Source organism: Rhipicephalus sanguineus, chromosome 9 (assembly GCF_013339695.2).
Source record: "Rhipicephalus sanguineus isolate Rsan-2018 chromosome 9, BIME_Rsan_1.4, whole genome shotgun sequence".
NCBI classification, from domain to species: domain Eukaryota; kingdom Metazoa; phylum Arthropoda; class Arachnida; order Ixodida; family Ixodidae; genus Rhipicephalus; species Rhipicephalus sanguineus.
The window spans coordinates 5,839,329-5,864,146 of record NC_051184.2 but is presented as its reverse complement, the minus strand read 5'-3'; the positions used below and the strand labels follow the sequence as shown (position 1 = coordinate 5,864,146).

Genomic DNA, 24,818 nt, shown 5'->3' with positions numbered 1-24,818 from the left:
AGGATTAGGTGCTTTGTCAAGATTTCTTTGTCGTCGCGCCTGATTTTGATCCGCTGGACATTTATCACATGTTGTTCACTCCAGCCCTCGAGGAGCTCCGCTTCTGTCAGGTCGAGAAGGTCTTGATCTGATACCACACCTCGCGAGCTGTTGAGAAAACGATGCTGGGTGATTGAGACAGGTGTGTTTCCCAAAGAAACAAGTTTAGACAGTTTTTCGTATTGGGTTTTGCTTTGGACTTCAAGGAGAAGGTCTCCGCTAGCCATTCTAGTTGCTTGGTAACCATGGCCCAAAGTTTCAGTAAGGCATTTTGACACAACGAAGGGAGAGATTGATCTGGCATTCTTATCGAGTGTTTCACAGTGGATGACGTGGAATCGCGGGAAAATTTCATTTGGCTTTAAGAATAGGTTGACTGTATCTTCGGTGCGTCCCCTCTTTGTGCGAGGACGATCATTGGGTCTGGGAAAGGAAGTGGAGGCCATAAGATAAGTGTATTTTCGGCAGCCATGCCAGCCGCCCACCATGGAGCCCAACATGGGGACGCGACAGCACTTATGTTTATATAAGGCATGCCAACGCCAGCTGTACACAGCCACTATAACCAAATATAATGTGCCCAAGAGAGGGCACACACACAAGGTTAACCCTCGCCGCCAGGAAAAGTGGAAGTAAATGGAAGAGAGGAGAGGACAGAAAAGATGCAAAGTGAGAGAGAAAGACGAAGATGTGAGGGGAGAGAGAGAGACAGGAAAAGGCGACTGCCGATTTCCCCTGGGTGGGTCAGCCCAGGGGTGCCGTCTACGTGAAGCCGGGGCCAAAGGGGTGTGTTGCCTCTGCCGGGGGGCCTTAAAGGTCCAATCACCCGGCTTCGGCTCAACCCCCAGGATCCCCTTTTCCCCGGACACGGCAAAGCCACGCACGGCTAGGCGTGGGAGGGGTCGTAACCCCCCTTTAGCTCGGGTCCGTGGTGTCGCTACACACCAAACGCCTACTTGCGCAGACGCCCCTGCGGGGGATTGCAAGAATAGAGCATGACAAAGACCTTTCAAACATCGTTAGATTTGGCCCTTTTTATTCAAAATGGAATATTTTGATTTTGCTCTACCACGAAGCGTTCATCTGCGAGATACCAAGCTTACCTCTATTCTGCATTTTAATGTTTACAAAAGTGACAGTATCTCGTCTTCTCAACCTCTTCTCTTTCCTGTTCGAGGTCATCGTGATATCTGAAACTTGGTTTCAACATAGCTGCGATGTAGTCGGACTGGATGGTTATACGTCATTTTACATAAACCATGAGAATAGGCGAGGGCGCGATGTCACTCTTTATACCAAAAATAATTGCCATTACGAATTGATGCCGGAACTTACATTCATATGTCTTGACTGCGTGATGTTAACTGTCAAGGGCAAGAAAGGGGTCTTATCAGTAATATAACGCCCTCCGAGCGGAAGTATCGAGACTTTTTTTTTAATTGTTTTGGTAAGCTTCTAGAATACTGCTCATTCAATAATATTCATTTAGTGTGTGGAGGCGATTTCAACATAAATATTTTAGACGACAACAAGCATGTGCGTGATTTAAACAGTCTCCTACTATCGCCTGGCTTTACCAACCTGATCACTACAGCAACGAGGGTTACTCAGTCGACCTCATCTGCCCTCGACCTTCTCATTACAAATATAGAAACGTCTGTGTATACTGGGGTAAGATTTCTAGGGATATTAGTGATCACTGTCCAGTCTTTATAGTGTACTCACTGGAAAGCAGTATCAAACAAAACATTGAATTAATTGCTTACCAACACATTTCTAATAATTCGAAAAAGACATGGCGTGCAAAAGCGGATACAAGAACGAAGTCAGGACACCACAAACGCCGACTAACAACTGAAGAGACGCACAACGGCGGAAAAGAAAGAAGACACGAAAACTTATTTGCGCATGCCCATGCAATAGACGAACCTATCAATCCGGCACGCATGCGTGAGCCAAACCGTCGATTAACTTGCATAAAGATGAAATCAAATGCCTTAACAGTTATCTTCTGTTCCGCGTAGACCCCCACGCGTGCCGGATTGATAGGTTCGTCTATTGCATGGGCATGCGCAGATAAGTTTTCGTGCCTTCTTTCTTTTCCGCCGTTGTGCTTCTCTCTCTCTTTCTATATATATATATATATATATATATATATATATATATATATATATATATATATATATATATATATATATATATAGAGAGAGAGAGAGAGAGACGGACACATACAAACGTACGCACGAACATACGAACATACATAAAGGGTAAGTTGAGCCTCCGACCCCCCCCCCCCCCCCCCCCGGCTCCTCGAAAAAGATTTGTGACTACGCCCCTGATGGCCATCGTTCTGGGCTGGCATGGCTGTTCGAATCCCTTGATTTATCGAGACGTGCTTCGATATCGGGAGTCGGTAAGCCTCATCTATAATCTACGCAATCATAATTAAGGTTAATATATATGAAGTCGGGCGGCGAGTGACCCGCTAAGGGTTTACGCGTAATACCCGACAACGCATGCGCACTCTTCGCGAGTCGCCAGCCGCGTGCGTACATACCGTGAGCGACGGAATGCGGGCTCATTCGAAACGCGCGTTGTTTCACGCGCAGCAGCATCCGTACTCGGCCCAGTTGACAGGGCGTCCCTGACCCCATTGCGCTCGCCGCTGGCCCGCCTGACTGCTCCTCTGGATCGCGTTGTGACGTCACCGTGTGCGCAGAGCGGCACAGGCCGAAGATTATGCGCACGCGAGCGCGCAATTATTGTCTCTGCGAGCCCCTCTAAGGCAATGACGACGAGCGAACGTGATAGCGCAATCAAACGCGCGCATGCATGGCGAAAGAAAATCGTGCCGGGGATCGCGCGCCCGCGGTTGTTTGTATTTAAATGCCGCGGTAGTGCGCGGGATCGTACACATTGTGCGGACCGATTTATTTGATTTCCCCGACTCATTCAGGTTTCTGTGTGTACAGCTGTTCCCCGCCGAGATGAGAATAACTAACCCCTTAAGTAATACTAAGACGACTTAAGGGCGAAAGCTGTTAGGCATCCATTACGGTGTATTCGTTGAAATTGTTTTGAAAGTCTTGTGTTGACATCAGCATTTGCTCTGCATGCTACGATGGCACGCTAGAAGGAATGTGACGACCTCGGAACCATATGTCATCTAAGAGGGCACCAAGTCTATTCGATCATTTAATGTTTATTTATTCGATGCTTTATTTTAGTCTTAGCAAACCTTGTCATATCGCCTCGCCAATTACTGGCTCGTTCCCATTGATAAAATCTAGGTGCATGGTTGTCAGCGATATTGGGACGTGAGCAACGTAGGCGGTACCCTGCAATTGATTTATTTAGGACGAACGCTATCTCGTTACCGCAGCTTTCGGGAGGGTCACGAAATTTCATTCGTGAGCCCACGCTGTTTCATTTGTTTATGGCTTAGGAGGGGTGGCGCGTGTTATTTTGCTCCGCCTGACGTGTGTGTACGCGGTGTAGCTGTCTGTTCGAGGAAAGTCTTGCTCATCGTCTGAAATCTGGCACCTGCAGTGCTAAAAGAGAGCGAAGACGGAAAGTTATAGCCGTGTACGTTTGATTGACAGATGAAGAGCGAGGAATAAACGTCTGCGGACAGTTCGTCTCAGTGTACACGTTGTATCAAAAGCGGCCGCTGCACCTGCCGAGTTTTGTCTATTTCAGCGGGCCGACTCCTCCGTATATCGGTCCATTTCCTTGTCCTCAACGGCATCCTTGCTCTTGGCTTCTTCTTCATCTTCTTCCGTGTCGTCTATTTCCTTCACCGAAAGGCGTACGTCGTCGTCTGGAGACTTTCTCCTAGACGATCGTTGACCCCCGCCAACGGGTCCGAAAGGTCGCGCGGTTTGACATTTCGAATCATTTTTATATGTGGGAGCACATCTTAGTGTATCCTCCCCCCCCCTTCCTCCCTCCCTCCCCAGCCCTCCATCAGTGCGATTTGTGAACGGAGAACGGCGAGCGGTGGTGTTTGGTACACCGTATTTACTCGCACGCTACCAGCACTGGCTAGCGATCGCTTATGTTGGACTATCATCATCAACGTAATAATAATCATCATCAGCCTGTCTTGTGTCCACTGAGAACGAAGGCCTCTGCAGGACGAAAGCTTATTATGGCTAATGTCGGCTAACCATGGTGTGTCTTGCATTGGCTAATGAAGGCTGAAATAACAGCAACATTCTCTTTCATTCAGTATGAATCCGATTATGCTCTCTCGTAAACGTAAACAACAGCCCGAGTTGGTTGTCCCTGAGTTTTTTTTTTTTTCGTTTCGTTCGTTTGTTTCACCCTTCACACTTCCTTGTTCGCCTTCGGCCGTTTCCGGACGTCATATTTGTCGATTTCCTTTTCGCACTGTCAGGAGGAAATCTCGGGAGCGACTGACAGTTGCCGTCGTGTTCGCTAAAAAGGTCACTCTCGTTGCTTGACCGTGGAGCGGCAGGCACGTCTGAAGTTTCAATTTTTTTTTTTCTGCTGCCATTGACGAGGTCATGTTCTCCTGAGTTCCGCAGTCAAGGAAACGTCAAGTCAAGGTCCGTACGCGTGTGATACACGTTCCGAACAGAACTTTGAGCGTTTCTGCGTTTTCGTTGTATGTTTAGAAAAAAAATTATATAAATGATTTAGAGTACTCTAAAAAACGGCAGGAAGTGGAAGATGGAAGCTGCGATGAAAAAATCCGTAAAACAGGGGGTGGATGCTCGAGCCAACGTTTCGACAAGTGGACTTGTCTTCTTCAAGGCTGGAACTGATTTCCTTAGCTATCGTGTGTATATGCTTCGTGCCCTCTCCAAAAGAGGGGAGAAGGGGTGGGGGGGGGAGAGGCCACCGCGACGATTGGGTGAGTCAGAGGGACGAAAAAAAAAAAAAAAAAAAAAAAAAAAAAAAAAAAGGGGGGGGGGAGGACGGGAGGGTGTACGTTTCACTGAATGGTTGTCAATGGAAGCACGTGGCATTTTAACAATAGTAGGTTCGAAAGCTTAGAAGAAGGGATTAACTCTCATTCGTTTTCGTTGTGTATGTACCATATCGAATCGATTCGAGAGCCCCCTTAGACACGTTAATGCCTGCTGGCTGGAGTGTATTGAACTTGTGAATAAGGTATGACTCTGTATATTTTCTGTCTCTTGGGGACCGGAAGTTTGACTGAAGTATGTAAAGTTTGAGATCTTCGAAGTTGTGACCTGCTACATTAAAATGCTGTGCCACTGCTTTGGGTAACTTTTTCGCTGTGTCCGCGCGATGCCCGTTTAATCTAACATTAACAGGTTGTCCCGTTTCGCCAATGTACCGTTTTTGACAATATGAACATTCGATCATGTAGATAACGTTTGAACTAGTGCAGGTGAAACTAGATTTTATATGATGGACGTAATCACTTCCGGTGCTTTTAACTATAACGTCATCTTGAAGGTGCTTACAAGTCTTGCATCTTGGACGAGAACACGGTGTTATGTGGGCAGTAGAATGAGGGTTTACTTTTGCGTGCACTAACATGTCCTTAAAATTTTTATTGCGGCGATACACGACCTTTGGTACTCCGGGAAACGCTTTTCTAAGGCGCTCGTTGCTTGCCAGTATTGGGTAATACTTACGGAGGATATTATTTATGTTTGGTAGCGCATTTGAGTATTTGGTTATAAATGCTGGCGGCTGGTTAGGCTGTGCTACGGGGGCCCTTTGAGCTAGTGATGATTTTCTATCTAGTTGACAGGCTTCGTTGAAGACCTTGTTTAGAGCATCATGCGGGTAATTTCTTTTAACTAATGTTTCCTTTAGGTTGCTTAAGTGGTGAACGTAGTCGTTGTCATCGCTACAGATCCTTCTTATACGCCGCGCCTGTCCTACAAATATCCCTTGTTTGCAGTGTCGCGGGTGATGACTAGTGTAATCTAGGTATTGCTGGCTGTCTGTTGGTTTTCTGTAAAGCGTCGTCTTTAATTTTCCTGCTTCAATAGATACCGTCGTGTCTAGGAAGTTAATTTCACTGGGGGAATGGTGCATGGTGAATTTAATACTAGAGTGAAACTTGTTACAGTGGTCAATGAATGCGTTTAGTGTACTTACGCCATGTTCCCATATGATAAATATGTCGTCTATGTAACGGAGATAGGTGGAAGGCTTCACTGGACATGACTCCAACAGCTCCGATTCTAAGTGTCCCATAAAAATGTTGGCGTATGTTGGCGCAAAAGGGGTTCCCATGCTAGTGCCGAAAGTTTGCAGGTAGTAGGACGAATCAAATTCAAAATAATTTAGCGTCAGGACTAGTTTAAGTAACGATAGGTAAACTTCAGCATTATGTGCTTGCTTGCTTTCTATGAGTGATTTTGAGACCGCTTCAATCCCTTCATCGATAGGTATATTCGTATACAAGGAGCAGACATCTAAAGTTACCAGAATGGCCTGATCCGAGAGTGTTTGTGTTTCGTTAATAGAATCTATTATTCGAAGGAAATGAGGTGTATCTTGAACAAAAGACGGTAGGTTAGATGGTATTTTAGATAAATGATGATTTAGAAATGTTGATAGCGACTCAGTAGGTGTATTGTTGTTAGATACTATAGGCCTGCCCGGGATTTGTGCGATAAGCAGTTCATCTATGGACACCTTATGGATCTTCGGAAGAAGGTAGAAGCGGCCTGCTTGCTTGTTTTTAGGCATCAGGAAGCGGTGCTCAGAGTGTGTGATTAATTCCCTAGCTAGAAAATCCGTGATCGTATGTTGTATGCTATTACTATATTCTTGAGTCGGGTCCGTGGCTAATTTTCGATAGTGCGTATTGTTGCTGAGTTGTCTGATAGCTTCGTTTTTATATTTTTCTATAGGCCAGATTACTATACTACCTCCTTTATCCGCTGGTTTTATCACAATGTCTTTTCTGTTTGAAAGTTGTTTCAAGACCTCCTGTTCTGCGTAAGTTAAGTTAAGCCGAAGAACTTAACTTACGCAGAAGCCGAAGAGTTAAGCCGAAGAACTTAACTTACGCAGAACAGGAGGTCTTGAAACAACTTTCAAACAGAAAAGACATTGTGATAAAACCAGCGGATAAAGGAGGTAGTATAGTAATCTGGCCTATAGAAAAATATAAAAACGAAGCTATCAGACAACTCAGCAACAATACGCACTATCGAAAATTAGCCACGGACCCGACTCAAGAATATAGTAATAGCATACAACATACGATCACGGATTTTCTAGCTAGGGAATTAATCACACACTCTGAGCACCGCTTCCTGATGCCTAAAAACAAGCAAGCAGGCCGCTTCTACCTTCTTCCGAAGATCCATAAGGTGTCCATAGATGAACTGCTTATCGCACAAATCCCGGGCAGGCCTATAGTATCTAACAACAATACACCTACTGAGTCGCTATCAACATTTCTAAATCATCATTTATCTAAAATACCATCTAACCTACCGTCTTTTGTTCAAGATACACCTCATTTCCTTCGAATAATAGATTCTATTAACGAAACACAAACACTCTCGGATCAGGCCATTCTGGTAACTTTAGATGTCTGCTCCTTGTATACGAATATACCTATCGATGAAGGGATTGAAGCGGTCTCAAAATCACTCATAGAAAGCAAGCAAGCACATAATGCTGAAGTTTACCTATCGTTACTTAAACTAGTCCTGACGCTAAATTATTTTGAATTTGATTCGTCCTACTACCTGCAAACTTTCGGCACTAGCATGGGAACCCCTTTTGCGCCAACATACGCCAACATTTTTATGGGACACTTAGAATCGGAGCTGTTGGAGTCATGTCCAGTGAAGCCTTCCACCTATCTCCGTTACATAGACGACATATTTATCATATGGGAACATGGCGTAAGTACACTAAACGCATTCATTGACCACTGTAACAAGTTTCACTCTAGTATTAAATTCACCATGCACCATTCCCCCAGTGAAATTAACTTCCTAGACACGACGGTATCTATTGAAGCAGGAAAATTAAAGACGACGCTTTACAGAAAACCAACAGACAGCCAGCAATACCTAGATTACACTAGTCATCACCCGCGACACTGCAAACAAGGGATATTTGTAGGACAGGCGCGGCGTATAAGAAGGATCTGTAGCGATGACAACGACTACGTTCACCACTTAAGCAACCTAAAGGAAACATTAGTTAAAAGAAATTACCCGCATGATGCTCTAAACAAGGTCTTCAACGAAGCCTGTCAACTAGATAGAAAATCATCACTAGCTCAAAGGGCCCCCGTAGCACAGCCTAACCAGCCGCCAGCATTTATAACCAAATACTCAAATGCGCTACCAAACATAAATAATATCCTCCGTAAGTATTACCCAATACTGGCAAGCAACGAGCGCCTTAGAAAAGCGTTTCCCGGAGTACCAAAGGTCGTGTATCGCCGCAATAAAAATTTTAAGGACATGTTAGTGCACGCAAAAGTAAACCCTCATTCTACTGCCCACATAACACCGTGTTCTCGTCCAAGATGTAAGACTTGTAAGCACCTTCAAGATGACGTTATAGTTAAAAGCACCGGAAGTGATTACGTCCATCATATAAAATCTAGTTTCACCTGCACTAGTTCAAACGTTATCTACATGATCGAATGTTCATATTGTCAAAAACGGTACATTGGCGAAACGGGACAACCTGTTAATGTTAGATTAAACGGGCATCGCGCGGACACAGCGAAAAAGTTACCCAAAGCAGTGGCACAGCATTTTAATGTAGCAGGTCACAACTTCGAAGATCTCAAACTTTACATACTTCAGTCAAACTTCCGGTCCCCAAGAGACAGAAAATATACAGAGTCATACCTTATTCACAAGTTCAATACACTCCAGCCAGCAGGCATTAACGTGTCTAAGGGGGCTCTCGAATCGATTCGATATGGTACATACACAACGAAAACGAATGAGAGTTAATCCCTTCTTCTAAGCTTTCGAACCTACTATTGTTAAAATGCCACGTGCTTCCATTGACAACCATTCAGTGAAACGTACACCCTCCCGTCCTCCCCCCCCCCCCCCTTTTTTTTTTTTTTTTTTTTTTTTTTTTTTTTTTTTTTTTTTTTTTTTTTTCGTCCCTCTGACTCACCCAATCGTCGCGGTGGCCTCTCCCCCCCCCACCCCTTCTCCCCTCTTTTGGAGAGGGCACGAAGCATATACACACGATAGCTAAGGAAATCAGTTCCAGCCTTGAAGAAGACAAGTCCACTTGTCGAAACGTTGGCTCGAGCATCCACCCCCTGTTTTACGGATTTTTTCATTAGAGTACTCTAGTATGAAAGAGCGGTAAGCTGTTCCCTGACACACGGTGTTCGTACTGCCAAGGGAACACTACTGTAGTTCGGGTTCACAAAAAACGAAGGCATTTAGAGTATTCGGTGTACTGTACTAATATGCTCGGGTGATCAGCTTCGACTGGCGGACCGGGGCTGCCTGCAGTTGTCGGCCTGGAGGCTCCTGGATGTCCAGGGGCTCCACCACTACTATAATTTAATACCGTCTGATCAATTCATCCATCCATCCACTATGACGTACCTCAGTTTCTGAGTAATTTGGCCGGGAAATCGCACCAATGAATAAAAAATGCCTACATGATTCACGCCGGAAATAAAGCGAAGCACAAACCAAGCGCGTATATTTATGTTGCCCAGTTTTTGAAGGCAATGTGTTCCCGGGGTATGTTGACGATTACTAACATATTTGAACTTTTCTCGAGTAGAGGGCCTTCCATGGCCGGCTACCGTACTTACCCGCATACTGACAGCGCTGCCTAATGTCGGCTATCTGCTGTTACAACAGCAAGATTGTCTTCATTCAGCAACAGTCCAATGATTGAGTTGTGTACCAATTGTTTTTCGATCGTTCCTGCTCCGTGCGTGCCCTTATACTATGTGCATAGATTAGCGCTTCCGCAACTTTCACATCGATTAGCGCAGTTCAGTCGTACATGCACTGTTGACTCTCAAGCGCTGTGCTATAGCCGCGCACACGTCTTGGGTCGTTGGGAAGGCCTCCCACTGGCTTTCGCAATGCGCGTGCACCTGCTTTAGCGAGAACAGTCGGCCGAACCTGCGACGCCACCAAACCGGCCGATCATCATCGCGAGGCCAGCGAAGCAAGAACAGGAAAGAAAAAATTAAGGAGCGAGAAAGCAAGAACAAAGCGAGACAAACGAACGCCCAACAAGAAGAAAAGAAAAGCGGTGAAACAAGACTGTCCTAAAGAGTCGTGCACTACGAGGAAGCTCTCCTTCTTGCGTCCCGTTACGACCGGAGCGTTCGGCGTGGAGCGCAGTGGGGTGCCGCTTCCGACAGGTCCACCTCAAGAACCAAGCACCCCCGTTCTCTCCTTCTCCCCGGAATTCTTTTACCCCTCCCTCACACCCCTTCCCGTCCTCCACCGGAGCGCGGCAGTTCATCGTACCTGGCTTGGTGCGCTCTTCGACTTCCCCGCTAGCAGCGCCCGGCTGTAGCTTTCGAATGCCTCGTTAAACGCTGGAGAACACGTACTTCAGCGGCGCAACGGCCGAAGCGACGTAGTCGTGATCGTTCGCCGCCGTTTCGCAGTGCGCCCCGCATGGGCTCTCAGTACTAGCAGGGACCTTCGATGCTTTTCTTCAGAAAAGTATTGAAGGTCCCTGGTACCTGGTCACCCTGGTGAAGGAGCCTGGTGAAAGACACTGGTACTAGAGCCTTCTTCAGAAAAGTATTAAAGGACCCTGGTACCCGGTTACCCTGGTGAAGGAGCCTGGTGAAAGACCCTGGTGCTAAAGCTTTTTTTCAGAAAAGTATTAAAGGACCGTGGTACCTGGTTACCCTGAAGGACCCTGAAAAAAGACCCTGGTCCTAATACCTTTCTTCGGCAATGTATTAAAGGGCCCTGGTACCTGGCTACCGTGATGAAGGGCTCTGGCGAAAGACCCTGGTCCTAATACCTTTTTTCAGTAAAGCAAATAAGTACCCTTGTGCCTGGTTACCCTGGTGAAGGATCCTGGTGAAAGACCCTGGTCCTAATACCTTTCTTCAGAAAAGTGTTGAAGAACCCTGGAAAAAGACCATGGTCCTAGTACCTTTCTTCAGCAATGTGTTAAAGGACCCTGGTACCTGGTGACCGTGATGAAGGGCTCTGGTGAAGGATCCTGGTCCTAATACCTTTCTTCACAGAAGTAATTAAGGACCCTGGTACCTGGTTACCCTGGTGAAGGATCCTGGTGAAGGACCCTGGTCTTAATACCTGTCTTCAGAAAAGTGTTGACGGACCCTGGTACAACTCACCTGTCCACGAACGTTTTTCGCGTGTGGCAACTCTTGTTCCTCGAAATTGTCGAGTCCACACTACCTCGACGATCGCATGAAGAACATTCAAAAGTAAATACACTTTCAACTTGTCTATGCACAGTTCAAAAGTGCTAACGTTCCTAAAGAAGATATGGGCATGCTACTACGTAGCATAAGCAAGTATACGTATAGTATGCTATGTGTTGTTTAAAGCGATAGTGAAAATACGTACGTTTATCCTGGAAGAAATTACTCAACTAATTTTTTTGCCGCGAAGTCCGTTGAGCTGGATTATGCGAAGTCACTGGCACGAAATAGTAGAACATGGTGATGCGAGAAGGGTAAAATTTTTCCTGTCTCTAGTGCTTATATGTTCAACTGATATTTTGCAAAGAATGCACTGCGACTGTTGCTTAGCGAACGTCGTTGTTGCCTCTTGTTATCTTCTTCCTCTTGTTCTTCTACGAGCACGCAACTATACGATCCTTAGCAAAGCCGCATCGACATCACGCAGGTCCCGGGCAAAGCCTCTAACACGACACACACACATATAACATAACGCGTTGCGTGCCGCGTTCGAGTCCTGCGGTATAGAAGGCCGTAAAAAATGAGGGTTGGTGTTAGGAGAGAGAGAGAGAAGGGGGGGGGGGGGCATTTGCTCACTGATGTGCTCGACCCGAGCCCATCACCAACGGATTCACCGGTTCATCGCGCGGCTTTGCGGGCCCCCAGTGCCAACAACCTCATCACCCGCTCCGAGGAGGGAGATGCGCTCGGTCATGGCGGCCATCACCAATCAGGCGGCATCCTTTCAAGCACGCACACTAGTCCTCCCGAGCAATCTTGTTGGACCTTGTACATCCCTCAAAGGGCAACCCGCCGTTCGCTTGCTCTCAGCGAGACCATTATTTACACTACCGAGCCCCTCACTGCGTTATGTGTCCTGACTTTCGCCTTTCATCTTTTCCTTTTGTTCATTTCTATTCGACCGGCTCCTCCCTCCGTCGTCAACTCGTTTGCTCTCTGAAGGCGGAAATTGCGACGTAAGAGCTTGCAACATGTGGTTGTTGCAGCGCGTGCGCGTTGAGAATTGCCGTACCAATAACTATACGGTATTTTTAGAGGAGCTTTTGCCCCTGTATTACGGCTTACGGACGCTGACGGAACTGAAACTGCGGCTACTGGCGTGTTCACTGGGTGCCTGCACGACCCGCACGTTTTTGATCCAGCTGCCGATTATGGCCGACAGCCTTTGATAGGCGAACGTCGATAACTGTTACGAACAGAGCATTTGTTATTTGATGTAATTTCGCTCGGCGCAAAATTTAGATACAGGGGACGAGATTTTTTTGTTTGTTTGTTTAAAAAATAAAAAAAAAATTACAAGGAGCACTATCTGTTGTGACCTCAGCAGACATGGCGCAACACCTTTGCTTGCACAGTAACAAGGGTTTATTAACAGAAACAGGTCAACAGAAAGAGTGACGGAGAACATGAGTTGGCTGCCTTTTATAAGGGCAGTAATCGCGATAGTGATGACGTCTGTCCAGTCACACGTGCGCGCACTTTCACCCGCACTGCGCTGCGCTCACACGCACGCACTGACGCACGCGCACTGACACAACAATCTAGTATGGAAGATCGGTAACTTGTCTCTAAAGCTGCATTGACTGAAAGCGCGACAAAGGGAACGCTTTCATGAGATAACGCAAACCGTGCTTTGGAATCATAATAATACATGGCGTTGGCGTTTTACGTACCAAAACCACGGTATGATTATGAGGCGCACCGTAGTGGAGGGCTCCGGAATTTTTGACCATCTGGTGTTCTTTAACGTGCACCTAAATCTAAGTACCCGGTCCTTTAGCATTTCGCCTCCGTCGAAATGCGACCGCCGCGGCTGGGGTCGAACCCGCGACCTGCAGGTCAGCTGTCGAGCACCATGATTACTGTACCACCATGGCGGCATGTAATATGGAACAGCGATAACTTGTTCCTAAGACTGCACTTACTGAACATACTATGATGTAAACGCTTTTATGAGATGACAGAAACTGTGTTTTGCATTTAGAAGAAGAGCAAATGATTTTGAGTTTTGCGTACTCTATACCATGGGGCGCTGTATGCATCCGTGTGCTGATAAAAAAAAATAAAAATAAAAAACGGCGATTTAGAGTAATAGGGGCTCTACTATGGGTAAGCTTTCCCGTAGTTTTGAATACGCGATGCTTCCTCGCTCTCCTTCAACTCGTCTGCAGCGCGTCTTCTGTGCAGCATTCACGCGCCACTGAAGCTAGCCGCATCGACTGCCTGACGTCACCTGTAGCGTCTGTAGTACTGCACGCTTTTTTTTTTTTTTTTGAGACGGTGTTTGCAGAAGCTTTGCCGATGTAATGGCCTGTCTGTGCCGCGCCGGAGCGTTTTGTCTTTTTTTTTTTACCGGACAAACAGGACTCTCCACTACAGCTTCTTTTTCTGTTTTCTTTTTTTTTTCTTTTAGGGGTATACGCGCACTCGACGCATCATTTGCGATGACAATGGGGATGAGAGCATGAGCCAAAATCCGCCCTGCATGCCTGTCGACGTGTACTGTATTCTCAACCGGCTCATTTACTATACTGTACAGCGAACGATGCTTATTGTACGCGGATGTCTGCTGTAAGCGGAGTCACTATAAATGTTCGGAGAGATGGGCGTCTTCGAAATGGAAGGATATATAGTGTGCGTGTATTTCTCGAGTATGCACGGTCTGTTAATGAGGGCACACAAAGAACGCTATGTAGAATGACATTCGGCAACTGAAATTCACTTGCTACAGCACTAATTGTCATATCATCCGAGGAGAAGTACTCGCAACGCACTCGGAACGTGTTTTCTTTTTAAGTTCTATGAGAAGTAAGCTTTGGATTCCGAGGCACTTTTTGGTTTCACCTGAACACCACCATAATCAAGAGTTTTGTGGAGCGCCAACCCCACATGCAGTGTCATCATGGGTGCGAGCCGATGTAATGTCTAGTTTCTTTTTTTCTTTTCTTTTTTCTGGAGATTTACCCATCTGTACAAGCACTTAGATGTGCAATATATAATAAGAACGGTTGCTGCAGTGTACAGCAGCAGAGCTCGATGGTTGGGTCCTTCGAGCTGAGAGTCGCAGCCCAATGGCCTGGTATTGGATGAAGGCTCACTGTTCGCGCGGGGTACATTGTGTCTGGCTTTGACCAGGGCAGGCCAACAAAAAGTGTTAACGGGTGTGGCTCCAGCATTCCCAACTCTACAAAGTCTTGTTTACTTGGTACAGTCTGTTCTAAAAGCGGAGTCTCTATGAATAAGTTCTGGTTTTCTGGCGTAAAAAGAAAAAAAGAAGAGAATCTTGACGGTCAACTCCATGGTGTTTCCGTTTTCCTGACATGACGGCTCTTCAAAGACTACCGACGCGGGTAAGCCCTATATAGGAGCACGCTTCCGCTGAGAGCATTCAACCTTCGCTGGGGGTTCGCTGGTCGAAGAAAGAAGCTAGCAATAAAAACGAAGACAACCAAGAAACCAGGCAGGGCAAGCGTTGGTATAGGACGAGAGCTTCTCTGATAGACGTTGCGCGGTGCAGAGTGCGTAGAAACTGGCTTGCGGCACCAGCGCGTTTGAGATAACGCGGGATCTGGTGCGTGCGACGCTTCAGTCGAACAGTGCGTGATTTTGTGGAGGCTATGGCGTATTCTTGAGCCATTATAAGCTATATGATGATCGGGAAGCACGCGATGGGGTTTTAAACGTGAAGGGCTCCTCGGATTAGGTCAGTGCATGCGGTTGGTCTTGTTGGGAGTTCATTCACGGCTCTCCGAACTTCAGATGTTGATCTGCTGCCCGGTTTAGCTGGGGACAACGTAATGCGACAGCCTGTCGTAAGGACCGGTTGCTGCATTACGCTTACCGGTCATTTGGCGCCGCTTGAGGTTTTCCTTTCTGCTGAAGCAAAATTAAACCACGCGAAAATAGACCAGAAGCGCGAGAGACAAGACCCCATGATTTCTGGCACAATCTCATAATCTCATATGATTTCTCATGATCATATCGTGGTTTTGAGACGTAGAACCCCACCAACTATTAATTATTATTCTGACAGCCGTCCAGCGTACGCGGCGCTTCACATTTTGCAGTATTTGCCTCATAGCTTGTCGTGCAATTCCCCCCACAGTATGCGAAGTAACACTCACGTTGCTCTGAAGGGGCCACAGGGGTTGAACATGCATGATCTGCATTGAAATACAGTGGACCTTGGATATATCGAATCTGGAATATAGTTAATTCGGTATGTAAAATATTATCGAAAATATATTCAGGAGGATATTACAACTATTCGATATACACGATAATTCGTTATATGCGGGTTCGACTGTAGTACAGCGTTTTCAACGGGAAGGCTGCTTGTTAGAGATTTATATTCAGGCATAAGGTTCGGACAGTCATATCACGAGTAATCATTGCGAACACCGAGTTCCGTGTTGCCCCTCGTATCGGTCGATAATTTAGTGTTGTTTAACTCCCTGGAGTGTTTTTTACTCATTTGTGCATTTATTTTACCCACGCATGCGAGCCGTACATACACATACGCACGCACGGAGATGTAACTTCCCCCTTCCTCTCAAAATTAGATTACGGCTACACTCCTTCATAAGGTTCAAGATAGTACAGTATCGTTACTTAGATCCACTGAACGGCCAGCCGTCCTCTTTTTCTCTTCTTCGTTACCTGGACTTCTGCAGCAGACTTGTTGCTCGCGCCATCTCCTTGGGAATATATGTGCTCATCCAAACGCCAACCTCGGTCAGCAATGCTTGACCTTTCGTATAATCCTGGCGAGTCTTCTTATTTCGAGGTCAGCTCTCCCCCAATTCCAAATTGACTTGGAGAACACACGCGTGAGATGAAAACGGACTCTTTATGCGCGTAGCTTCAGCGTTGTTTGCAAGGGCACTGGAGTGAAGCCTTATGCCACGGAGCAAGACAGCCGCGATGACAACTTAACAAGTGACCTCGAGAAACTGCCTCATCTCGTCGGCTTCGCTCGCTTCCAGCGGAGGCTCACCCCCTAGGCATGATCAGGCCAACCGTCACTTAGTTCTAGTGACGGCACGAGATTGCACCAAACAGAGGAACGACGCTCCTGCGTCATGTTCTCATATGCATATATGCGAAAGGCCCGTATGTGAACAGCACAATATATATATATATATATATATATATATATATATATATATCTGTTATCCATCGCTTACGCCAGCCTTGTTTAGACGCGAGATCTTCAAGTCTAGCCAATATATAGCTTAAGCTGAACCGCAGGGATGCGCAGGAGGCATTGATATCGAGTAGCATTTTAATTCTAAAGCATTCTAGGGCTTCCTTCCTCGGAATATGACGTGTCCCTTCTTCCCTCCGTCCGTAACGGAGCAACAAATGGGACTATCATGGAGGTATAGTGCAATACTGAACTAATAAGAGTAATAACTGTCGGTGTTTTACGTTCCAAAACCACGATAAGATTCAAAGAGACGCCGTAGTGCAGGGCTCCGGAAATTCTTAACGTGCACGTAAATCTAAGCACACGGGCCTCTATAGAATTTCGCCTCCATCGAATTGCAGCTGTCACGGCCGGGATTCCATCCCGCGACCTGCGGGCAATACTGGACTGGTAACAGGAGGGCTACGGAGGTGACTCAGAGGTCCCTGAAGTGGTTTCATTCGCTACTTCCCGCAACAAGTAACTACATAATAAATTTGGTGTGATGCGTTGGTTAAGTGATGCAATTACTAGTAACGCGTGCTCACTACCTGACAATTCCCCAGTTGAGACTTCTTGCCAGATTTTTTTTTACGATTTAATAAGCGTTAAGATTAGGCGTTAAATCCCACCCTCTTTCAGCTGTTCATCAGTAGACTAGCAAATGGTAACCGTGAATTATGGAGACGCAACAGTGGCCTTCAGTTCTTGTGGAACAATGTCGGCTGATTTGACACCTGGCTGCATAGATAGAACACCTGGCTGCATAGTCTATCTCTATCGCTTGCGTATTCCCCCGAACAGTTCACGCCTCTGTAGACCTCTTCGAGAAATACGCGCAATCAATAACATTTGTGCTTAACGCTACAGGCGGCGGTGGTCTAGTCGTTATGGTGCTGGACTGCTGACCCGAAGATCCGAATCCCGGCCGCGGCGGCCGGATTTCGATGGAGGCAAAATGCTGGAGGCCCGTTCGCTTAGATTTAGGTGCACGTTAAAGGACCCGCAGGTGGTCGAAATCTCAGGAGCCCTCCACTGCGGCGTACCTCACAATCATAACGTGGTTTTGGAACGTAAAACCCCAACAATTATTATCCATCGAGCACTGAGGAAAGGACGACATCATATAAATCGCCGCTTACCTGGATTTTGCAAGACCAATGGAAATCTGCGAAGTATAACAGGCTACGGACACGGCAACCAACGCAGGCGAATGATTATTGGCTCAAAGTTCACGCACACCTTTTTTGCAGTTATGTCTTGTAATTCAGTTCGACAACGCAGAAAACGACAGGCGTGAAAACCACTGCGAAAGCCCCAGTTATTTTTTATTCTCGTCTTTTTTTTTTTTGCGGGGGGAAGGGGGGGGGATCTGCAGTGCAGCGTGACAACAGTGCACTACATGTCTGTCGCAGAAGGCCCTTAGAAGTAACTACAAAGAAAAATACACGTCTTACGCACGAGCGCGCCGAAATGAAAGGCACGCATTGTCTAAACCAAGATGGCTGCCGAGACTTGGCCTATTAAATTCTAGACCCGGAATCACGCGCTTCGATCGCGAGTCGCTCCGTGGATCGAACATTTCACACCTCCACCAATGTATACGCCTCAACCGCCAACGCTTCACGCACGAACTTCGCATCGTGGTAGCGCCGTGCAATGCGAATTAAGCCGGCGACTATCGGTGTAAATTTTCTCTTCCTACTCGTACGTCGACGTGGCCTAGCAAGACATGTGTTTGGCCAAGTTGGCTCATATTTGATGCGGAACAAATGAGCGCAAAAGAAACGGGAACGCAAACAAGAGACGCACATAACAGGCGCTCGACTTTCAACTGAGGTTTATTGAAGCGAAATGAAAATTTATAACAACAGCCAGCAAGGGTGATCACACCCGTGATACCACACCCATGGGCATCAGCGGAATTTCGTCTTGGGGGTTGCAAACGCGTGGTGCATCGTAGTGACGGGGGACGAGGGGAGGGGGGGGGGCAAATGCCCCTTTTGCACCCCCTTGCCGACGCCCATGCGGCCACGCGATAACTAAAGTGTCGAGGCCTCACTATAAACACCCCATCATGGCCACGCACCAATAGAGAGAGAGAGAGAGATACGAAGAGGAAAGGCAGGGAGGTTAACCAAGCTTTGGCTCGGTTGGCTACCCTGCACTTGGGGTGGGGGAAGGGGAAATAATAGAAAAGAAAGGGTAAAGAAGAAGGAAGAAGAGCAAGAAAGGGATGGATGAACTACACAACACGAACTCGCGCTGTTAGTTCACAGGCGCTCGTGAAGTCCGGTGGTCCTCAAGAAGCACAAGAGGGCTTTCGTGGCCTTGCGCGTATGCGAGACCGTAGGCCAAGGTCCCAAGATCTTCTTTTCTGTCAGCGGTCTTGAGTCCAGGTGACGGAGCTTGACTTCCATACTACGTCGTTGAGCTTGGTATGATGGGCAGTGGCATAGAATGTGTTCAAGCGTCTCCTCGCAGGCGCAAATGTTGCACGCACCAATGCAGACTCAGCCGCCTAGCACCCAAAGGCGATAGAAAAAGTCCGCGATTATCACACCACCTGACTTTCGCATTATGGCACATGCGCGAACTCACTAAAGACGCAACATCGACAACCCAAAATGAAGCAAGCGCCACCGAGGCCAAACAAACAATCCTACTGACGTTCTAACAAACAATAAGGCCCACCACTGAACCGCTGTCGCGATCGACTTCTGCAAATTAGCGAATCGGGCTGTTTCGTAAGACTTTCCTTGGCTATACTTCTTGCTTGTTTGCTTTCTTTTTATGCGTAAAACGCCGTACGACGAAGATTCAGGTTCTTCGGTATACTGCAGTTACGGCCCGTACCAACCCAGAGAGCTAGCTCTTCTCCTTGCCTGGCCGTAATAACTCGCGAGATTTCGGCTGTGCAGACCGGTCTGGAGTGTTTTTTTAAATGCCCGGGGACGATTCTTATCGCGATGCACGTACTACGTAGCAGCACACCGTCACCATTTTTTCGAGCAACACGTAACAGCCGCGCCGCCCAGCTTGTCTAGATCAATTGGACCGGAGTTTCTTCTACGTGCGCGATCAACCGTTCCTGCATTCAGATGCATACGTATGCACGTGGTCGCGTGCGTGTGTCTGTATGCGCGAATCGCAAGAGCAAATCAAAGAGACGCTAAGGAAAGGAGTCGCTGTCGCCCCGCGTCGTTTCTAAGTGACCAGGTCGATCTCTGCGTTCTTCTTTTGTTTTGTTTCGTACGCGACTCGCGTCCCCCCGGTTATTCCTTTGCATGCCGCTAGGCGTCGCCGCTGTGCGTTATCTTTCGCGCAGCGCCCCCAGGCGTCGCGGCCTATAAGCTTGCTTTGTCCCGTTTTCTTTTTTTTTTTCAAGTTCGTCGCTTATCGGGCCTCCGATCGGGAGCGCGGTGAGGAGAGACGGAAGTCTACATTTCTTTGCCCATGTTTTTTATACGTCGCCCTCCGCTGCAAGCCGGGCCGCCTATATCTTCACGTGATGGACCGGATTACATAAGTGTCCAAGCCATCGCGAATTGCCGACCGGGGAGGTCTTGGCATATATAAATACCGAAGCCGCTGCCCTAGATTTGTTTGCCACGTGGATTCTGCGCCGTTGCTGGTGTTCTTTGCAATGTAGCAGGACTTACAGGAGGAGAAATGCGGCGTAAAAATGTGGAAAGGTTTATATAGTGTAAGAAAATCACCTGAACAGATTTGGGTGGAACATTCTGGAAGTACTCTCGCGAAATAAGAGAGGTGCTATATGAGAATGGATGAGGAGCTGCAAGAAAAAAGCTCCGTGTCAGGTAACATCTTCTGCGAACGCACACATATCGCGTTGCATGATCCTGACACACAGCCATGGTGCCAGTGCCGTGACCCTGTGCGGTCTAGACACATACGCGTAATGGGAGGGCCGTGCGGTGGCCCAGGACCTTCAAAGGTCCAAGCTTGCCAAATAAAGTTTTTCTTTTCTTCCTTCTCAATGGCCGTGCTTCCGAACACGGAGCCTTTATACTCAACGATAACTGAGCCTTGAAGAAGCAATGCTAAATAACACAGAATATGAAGGGGGACGGAAGGAAGGAAGGATGGAAAAACATTTATTAACAGAAAGGGGTTTGTGATTCTTGGTCCGCAAGTACCATCTAGCAGTGCTGGCTGCCATCAGTCGAGGACGCCACAGGCAGTTGCCGCCCTGCGTGCCCTGTCGACCAAACTGATCTGATCATCAAGGTTATCGCTGGCCAGCAACTCTTCCCACCGCTCCACACACACGCAGAAACAGCGTAACCTGAGTTTCTGAGCTCATCTGGAAAAGACTCGGGCACAGCGAGTTAAACGCGCCGACTACAGTTGAAGCGCTTGCAAAACTTTGTATAATTTTTAGGCAGCGGCAAACGAATAATAATATCTGTGGTTTTACATCCCAAAACCACGATATGATTATGAGGGACGCCGTAGTGGAGGACTCCGGAAATTTTGACCATGTGGTGTTCTTTAACGTGCACTGACATCGCACTACACGGGCCTCTACCATTTCGCCTCCATCGAAATGCGACCGCCGCGGCCGGTATCGAACCTGCGACCTTCGGGTCAGCAGCCGAGCACCGTAACTACTACACCACCGCGGCGGAAGACGCAGTGGCCAAGGAGAACCCTAGTTTTGTCGAAAGGTGGGATAGTTGTTTGACGGAGCTTCTCCGCCTTTGATGTGTAAGGTGCTATGACTTGAATACATCTGCGAATAACTTTTCGCATACATTGTAACTAAGGGGTAAAATGTAAACAGCACGAAAGGTTTCGTGGAGCGTACCTGATTACCTGCATGTCACCAACACTGTCGGGTAATGTTGGCTCACTGAGGCAAGTGTTCGCGAATGTTGGCTATCAGTGGCTTTAGCATTCGTTAAGCGTTGGCAGCTGGGCTAGTTGGTTCTGGTGAATATTGCGAAACATCGTACTGGCGAACAAAGACACGGACAGAATATCAAAGGGGCCCTGCAACACTTTTTTAGCATGGTCAGAAAACGCTGCCGATCTGCAGTGGAGGCTCCTGAGAACACGCGAGCCAAACATTATAGCGCAGCACGCGGCCTGGAATTTACAACTAATTCTCAGTCAGCTAGAAATCGTTCCCTCTTCTTTCTACAAGTGATATCACATACCCAAATGACTGCGCCATATACCCAAATTCACGGCCATTGGCTGATTTGAGCATCGTGAGCTGCATACTTACCGAGGCCGCCGCGGGAGGACGCCACTTGCCTGCGATCACACTTAAGATAAGTCGTGCGTTCGAAGAAAACAAAAGTGCTCAAGATCATGACGTGCGCGTGACGTAACTTCTTTCGCCCGTGTCAATGCTTGCTTCGAGCGCGCTTGTCGAGGCGAGAGAAGAGAGAAAGCAATTACAGCGTGCGACAAATCTCTGTAACTCCGCTCGTACTGGACGGATTATAATTTTTTTTTTTTGCGGCCGTCGATTCATGAGGCAATAAACTCCTTTCATGAAGCCATTCGATGGTTACTTGGAAAAATGTTGCAGGGCCCTTTTAAACAGTATTATATATCAATTTTTAATGGTATCCCCGGAAATGTTAGCCTAGTTTATCGCCTGGCATGCTACACCAGATGTTGGGTACTGTATATGTGATGGCATATGCACATAAGTATTACGTACAGTCACAAACATACACACATACACATAAGAGTAATTCATAAAGCTTCGTTAAAGCGAGTTGTCCTCAAAAAACAACAGCGCTAGCATTAGCATTAATCTCGCATTTACCGCTAAATCGCCACTGTATATATATTCGTCTTCATTTAAGCTTGTTCTCGACATTCACACGCTCGTCTTTCCGTGCAGGCTCCGATGGCTTGAGGAAGCGCCTTCGGGAAGGCCATGGGCAACTCGCACTCGCAGGCCTCCGACGAGCGGCCGCGCGACTCCTCCGTGCTGTCCTCATCACGGGGCAGCAGCAGCACCAACGGCGGTGTGCTCAACGCCAACGGCGGCCTGCGCGGCCACAAGCGGCTGGCCGGCAAGTTCGCGAGCCCCGGGAACCGGGTGCTGCCCCAGCCGGCGGTCGAAGGCGTGCGTCTGCTCAAGACCACGCAGAACGGGCACATCCTGCACAGCGGAGGCACCATCAGTGGCCGACGCCTCATCAGCCAGAATTCGGATGTACAGGTGACGATGGTGATGATTACGTGAGGCTGAGTCCTTTGTATCGGGTGGGCAGATCTAATGCGCCTTAGCCAAATAATAGGTAAAACAAGAAAAGAAGATACACTCCAGAAACGCACACACGCGCATCCGACAGTGCTCGCAGTTAGTGTGCACGACCCCATTGTTCTACCACGTGAACATTTACCGCTGCGTCGCGCGCGCCACCATTGCACCAGCCATGCTTTGGTGGTGCGGACCATGGGCTTCGGCAGTATTTTGCATTGGGGGTGCAAATTCGTGTTGCATTGGGGGGAGGGAGGGAAGCGCTGGTGTGGCTTCGGTGGGGGCAAGTGCCTCTTTTGCACCCCCCTGCCGACGCCCATGGTGCGGACTGCCACATAGGTCGCCTCATCAGCTGCTACATCGCCTGCATGTAAGCGCGGGGTATGAAGCACAGGGCGCCTTCTTTCGGCGACTACACTTAGGGATGTTTACAATGAGTGATAGTTTGGACCGATAGAAATAACATTATTGAGCCTAGAGAGCCCAGGTGCGGGCTGGCGTGGCGTGATGAGATCAGGCACTTTGCAAGTACGGACTAGATTTTTCATCGCTAGTAAGGAGTAGCCATATTTGGCCACGGTTTAACGAGTGACAACGATAGTGTCCGGCCTGTCCTTATGGCACGCTTGCCACCACCATGCTGGATCGCCATGAGCTGTGACGTAACCAAACCCGCATTCTTTGTGCTGTCCGCGCCGACAGCTGATAACTGGGGTCAGTATTACGTATATGCTTGTTCTGTAAACGTGGTTGCGACAGTATAACATTGTGGCCTATAGGGAACTTAAGCTCAAGCTTTGGCGCGACGCTCGCGCGGCCGAGCTATGCGTTACTGGGGATAGACGCTGCGGGAGAAGGCGGTTTGTCGCCGGATTTGGCAGCGGCGGCGGCAAGGACACGTGCGCGCATGCGCTACTCGTTCGGCCCGGAGCACTGCCAGTCAGTAAAAGTTACATTGTGACGCATCACACGTGAAATCCGAGAGTCTGCGCGTGCGCGGAAGCGGCGGCGCAGTGTTGTGGCGAAAGGATACGCGCCGTGGATATTCGCACTTACGATAAGAGCAGTGGCGCCGCTCGACGTTGGTTTGGAAGCCTGTAGGATCAAAACGGCTTACTCGACGTTTTTCGCAGGCTTCTAAGCACTTTATAATGGGGCCCCTTTTTATGTGCAAGCAGTGCTTCGATCTCGGTTATGCCACCAACCAAAATAAATGAGCTGTCGAAATTTTCTTGTGAAACTTCCTTGTGAACGATTATGATTATGTCTTCAGTTTACGTTCCCATTACCTGTCCATACAGGAGATGTTTCTTACCATTATATGCCCAGGTCTATTGTTCTTACAGTCTATCGCATTACCATCACTCGCAGGACAACCCTGATCTGCTGCGCATACTGCAACAACGGCGCTCGCTGTCGGACGTTGAGCAGCAGCAGGCCGACCCGCCAGGGCAGCTGCAACCGGGACGAAGGGCACACAGCGACCCGGACATTGCGCGCAGTGTCGTGGACGACGAAGACGACGACGATGAAGAGGACGAAGGTACGGATATAGATGGATTGCGTCAGGGGCGTAGCCAGAAATTTTTTTCGGAGGGGAGGGGGGGAGCGCTTTAAACAAACTTTATGTATGTTTGTTAGAGCGTTTGTATGTGTGGGTGTATATATAGATATACAAAATTGAAAATTGTCGGGGAGGGAAGGGGGGGTTGAACAGTTCCACTCAAAACTTTTCAAGAAAAGTTTCGTCGAAACTAGTTCTATCTGCGTACATAACAAAAAACAAAAAACAAAAACAAGAAAACTGCACTCAAGAGGTACAGCTGCCGTCGCTGTGACGTGGAGCTTTTTTTGTTGTTGTTGGACAATGGAAAACTGCTGGCCTTCAAAGCTTCAGTGCAGGTAAAGGCCCCGTTGTTGTGAAAGTGATGCCTAATGATTATTTA

At 47.7% G+C, this 24,818-nt stretch overlaps 1 protein-coding gene across 4 annotated transcripts in view; it reads left to right on the top strand.

Moving 5' to 3' along the window:
* Positions 1–24,818, top strand: part of LOC119404495 (uncharacterized) — a 156,706-nt gene that overhangs the window by 125,786 nt on the left and 6,102 nt on the right. For all 4 annotated transcript variants that reach the window (XM_037671016.2, XM_049418900.1, XM_037671011.2 and 1 more), the window contains 2 exons: positions 22,507–22,830; positions 24,244–24,415. In XM_037671016.2, the coding sequence (XP_037526944.1) occupies positions 22,543–22,830; positions 24,244–24,415 (460 nt within the window). In that variant the 5' untranslated portion in view covers positions 22,507–22,542. The remainder of the gene's footprint in view (positions 1–22,506; positions 22,831–24,243; positions 24,416–24,818) is intronic.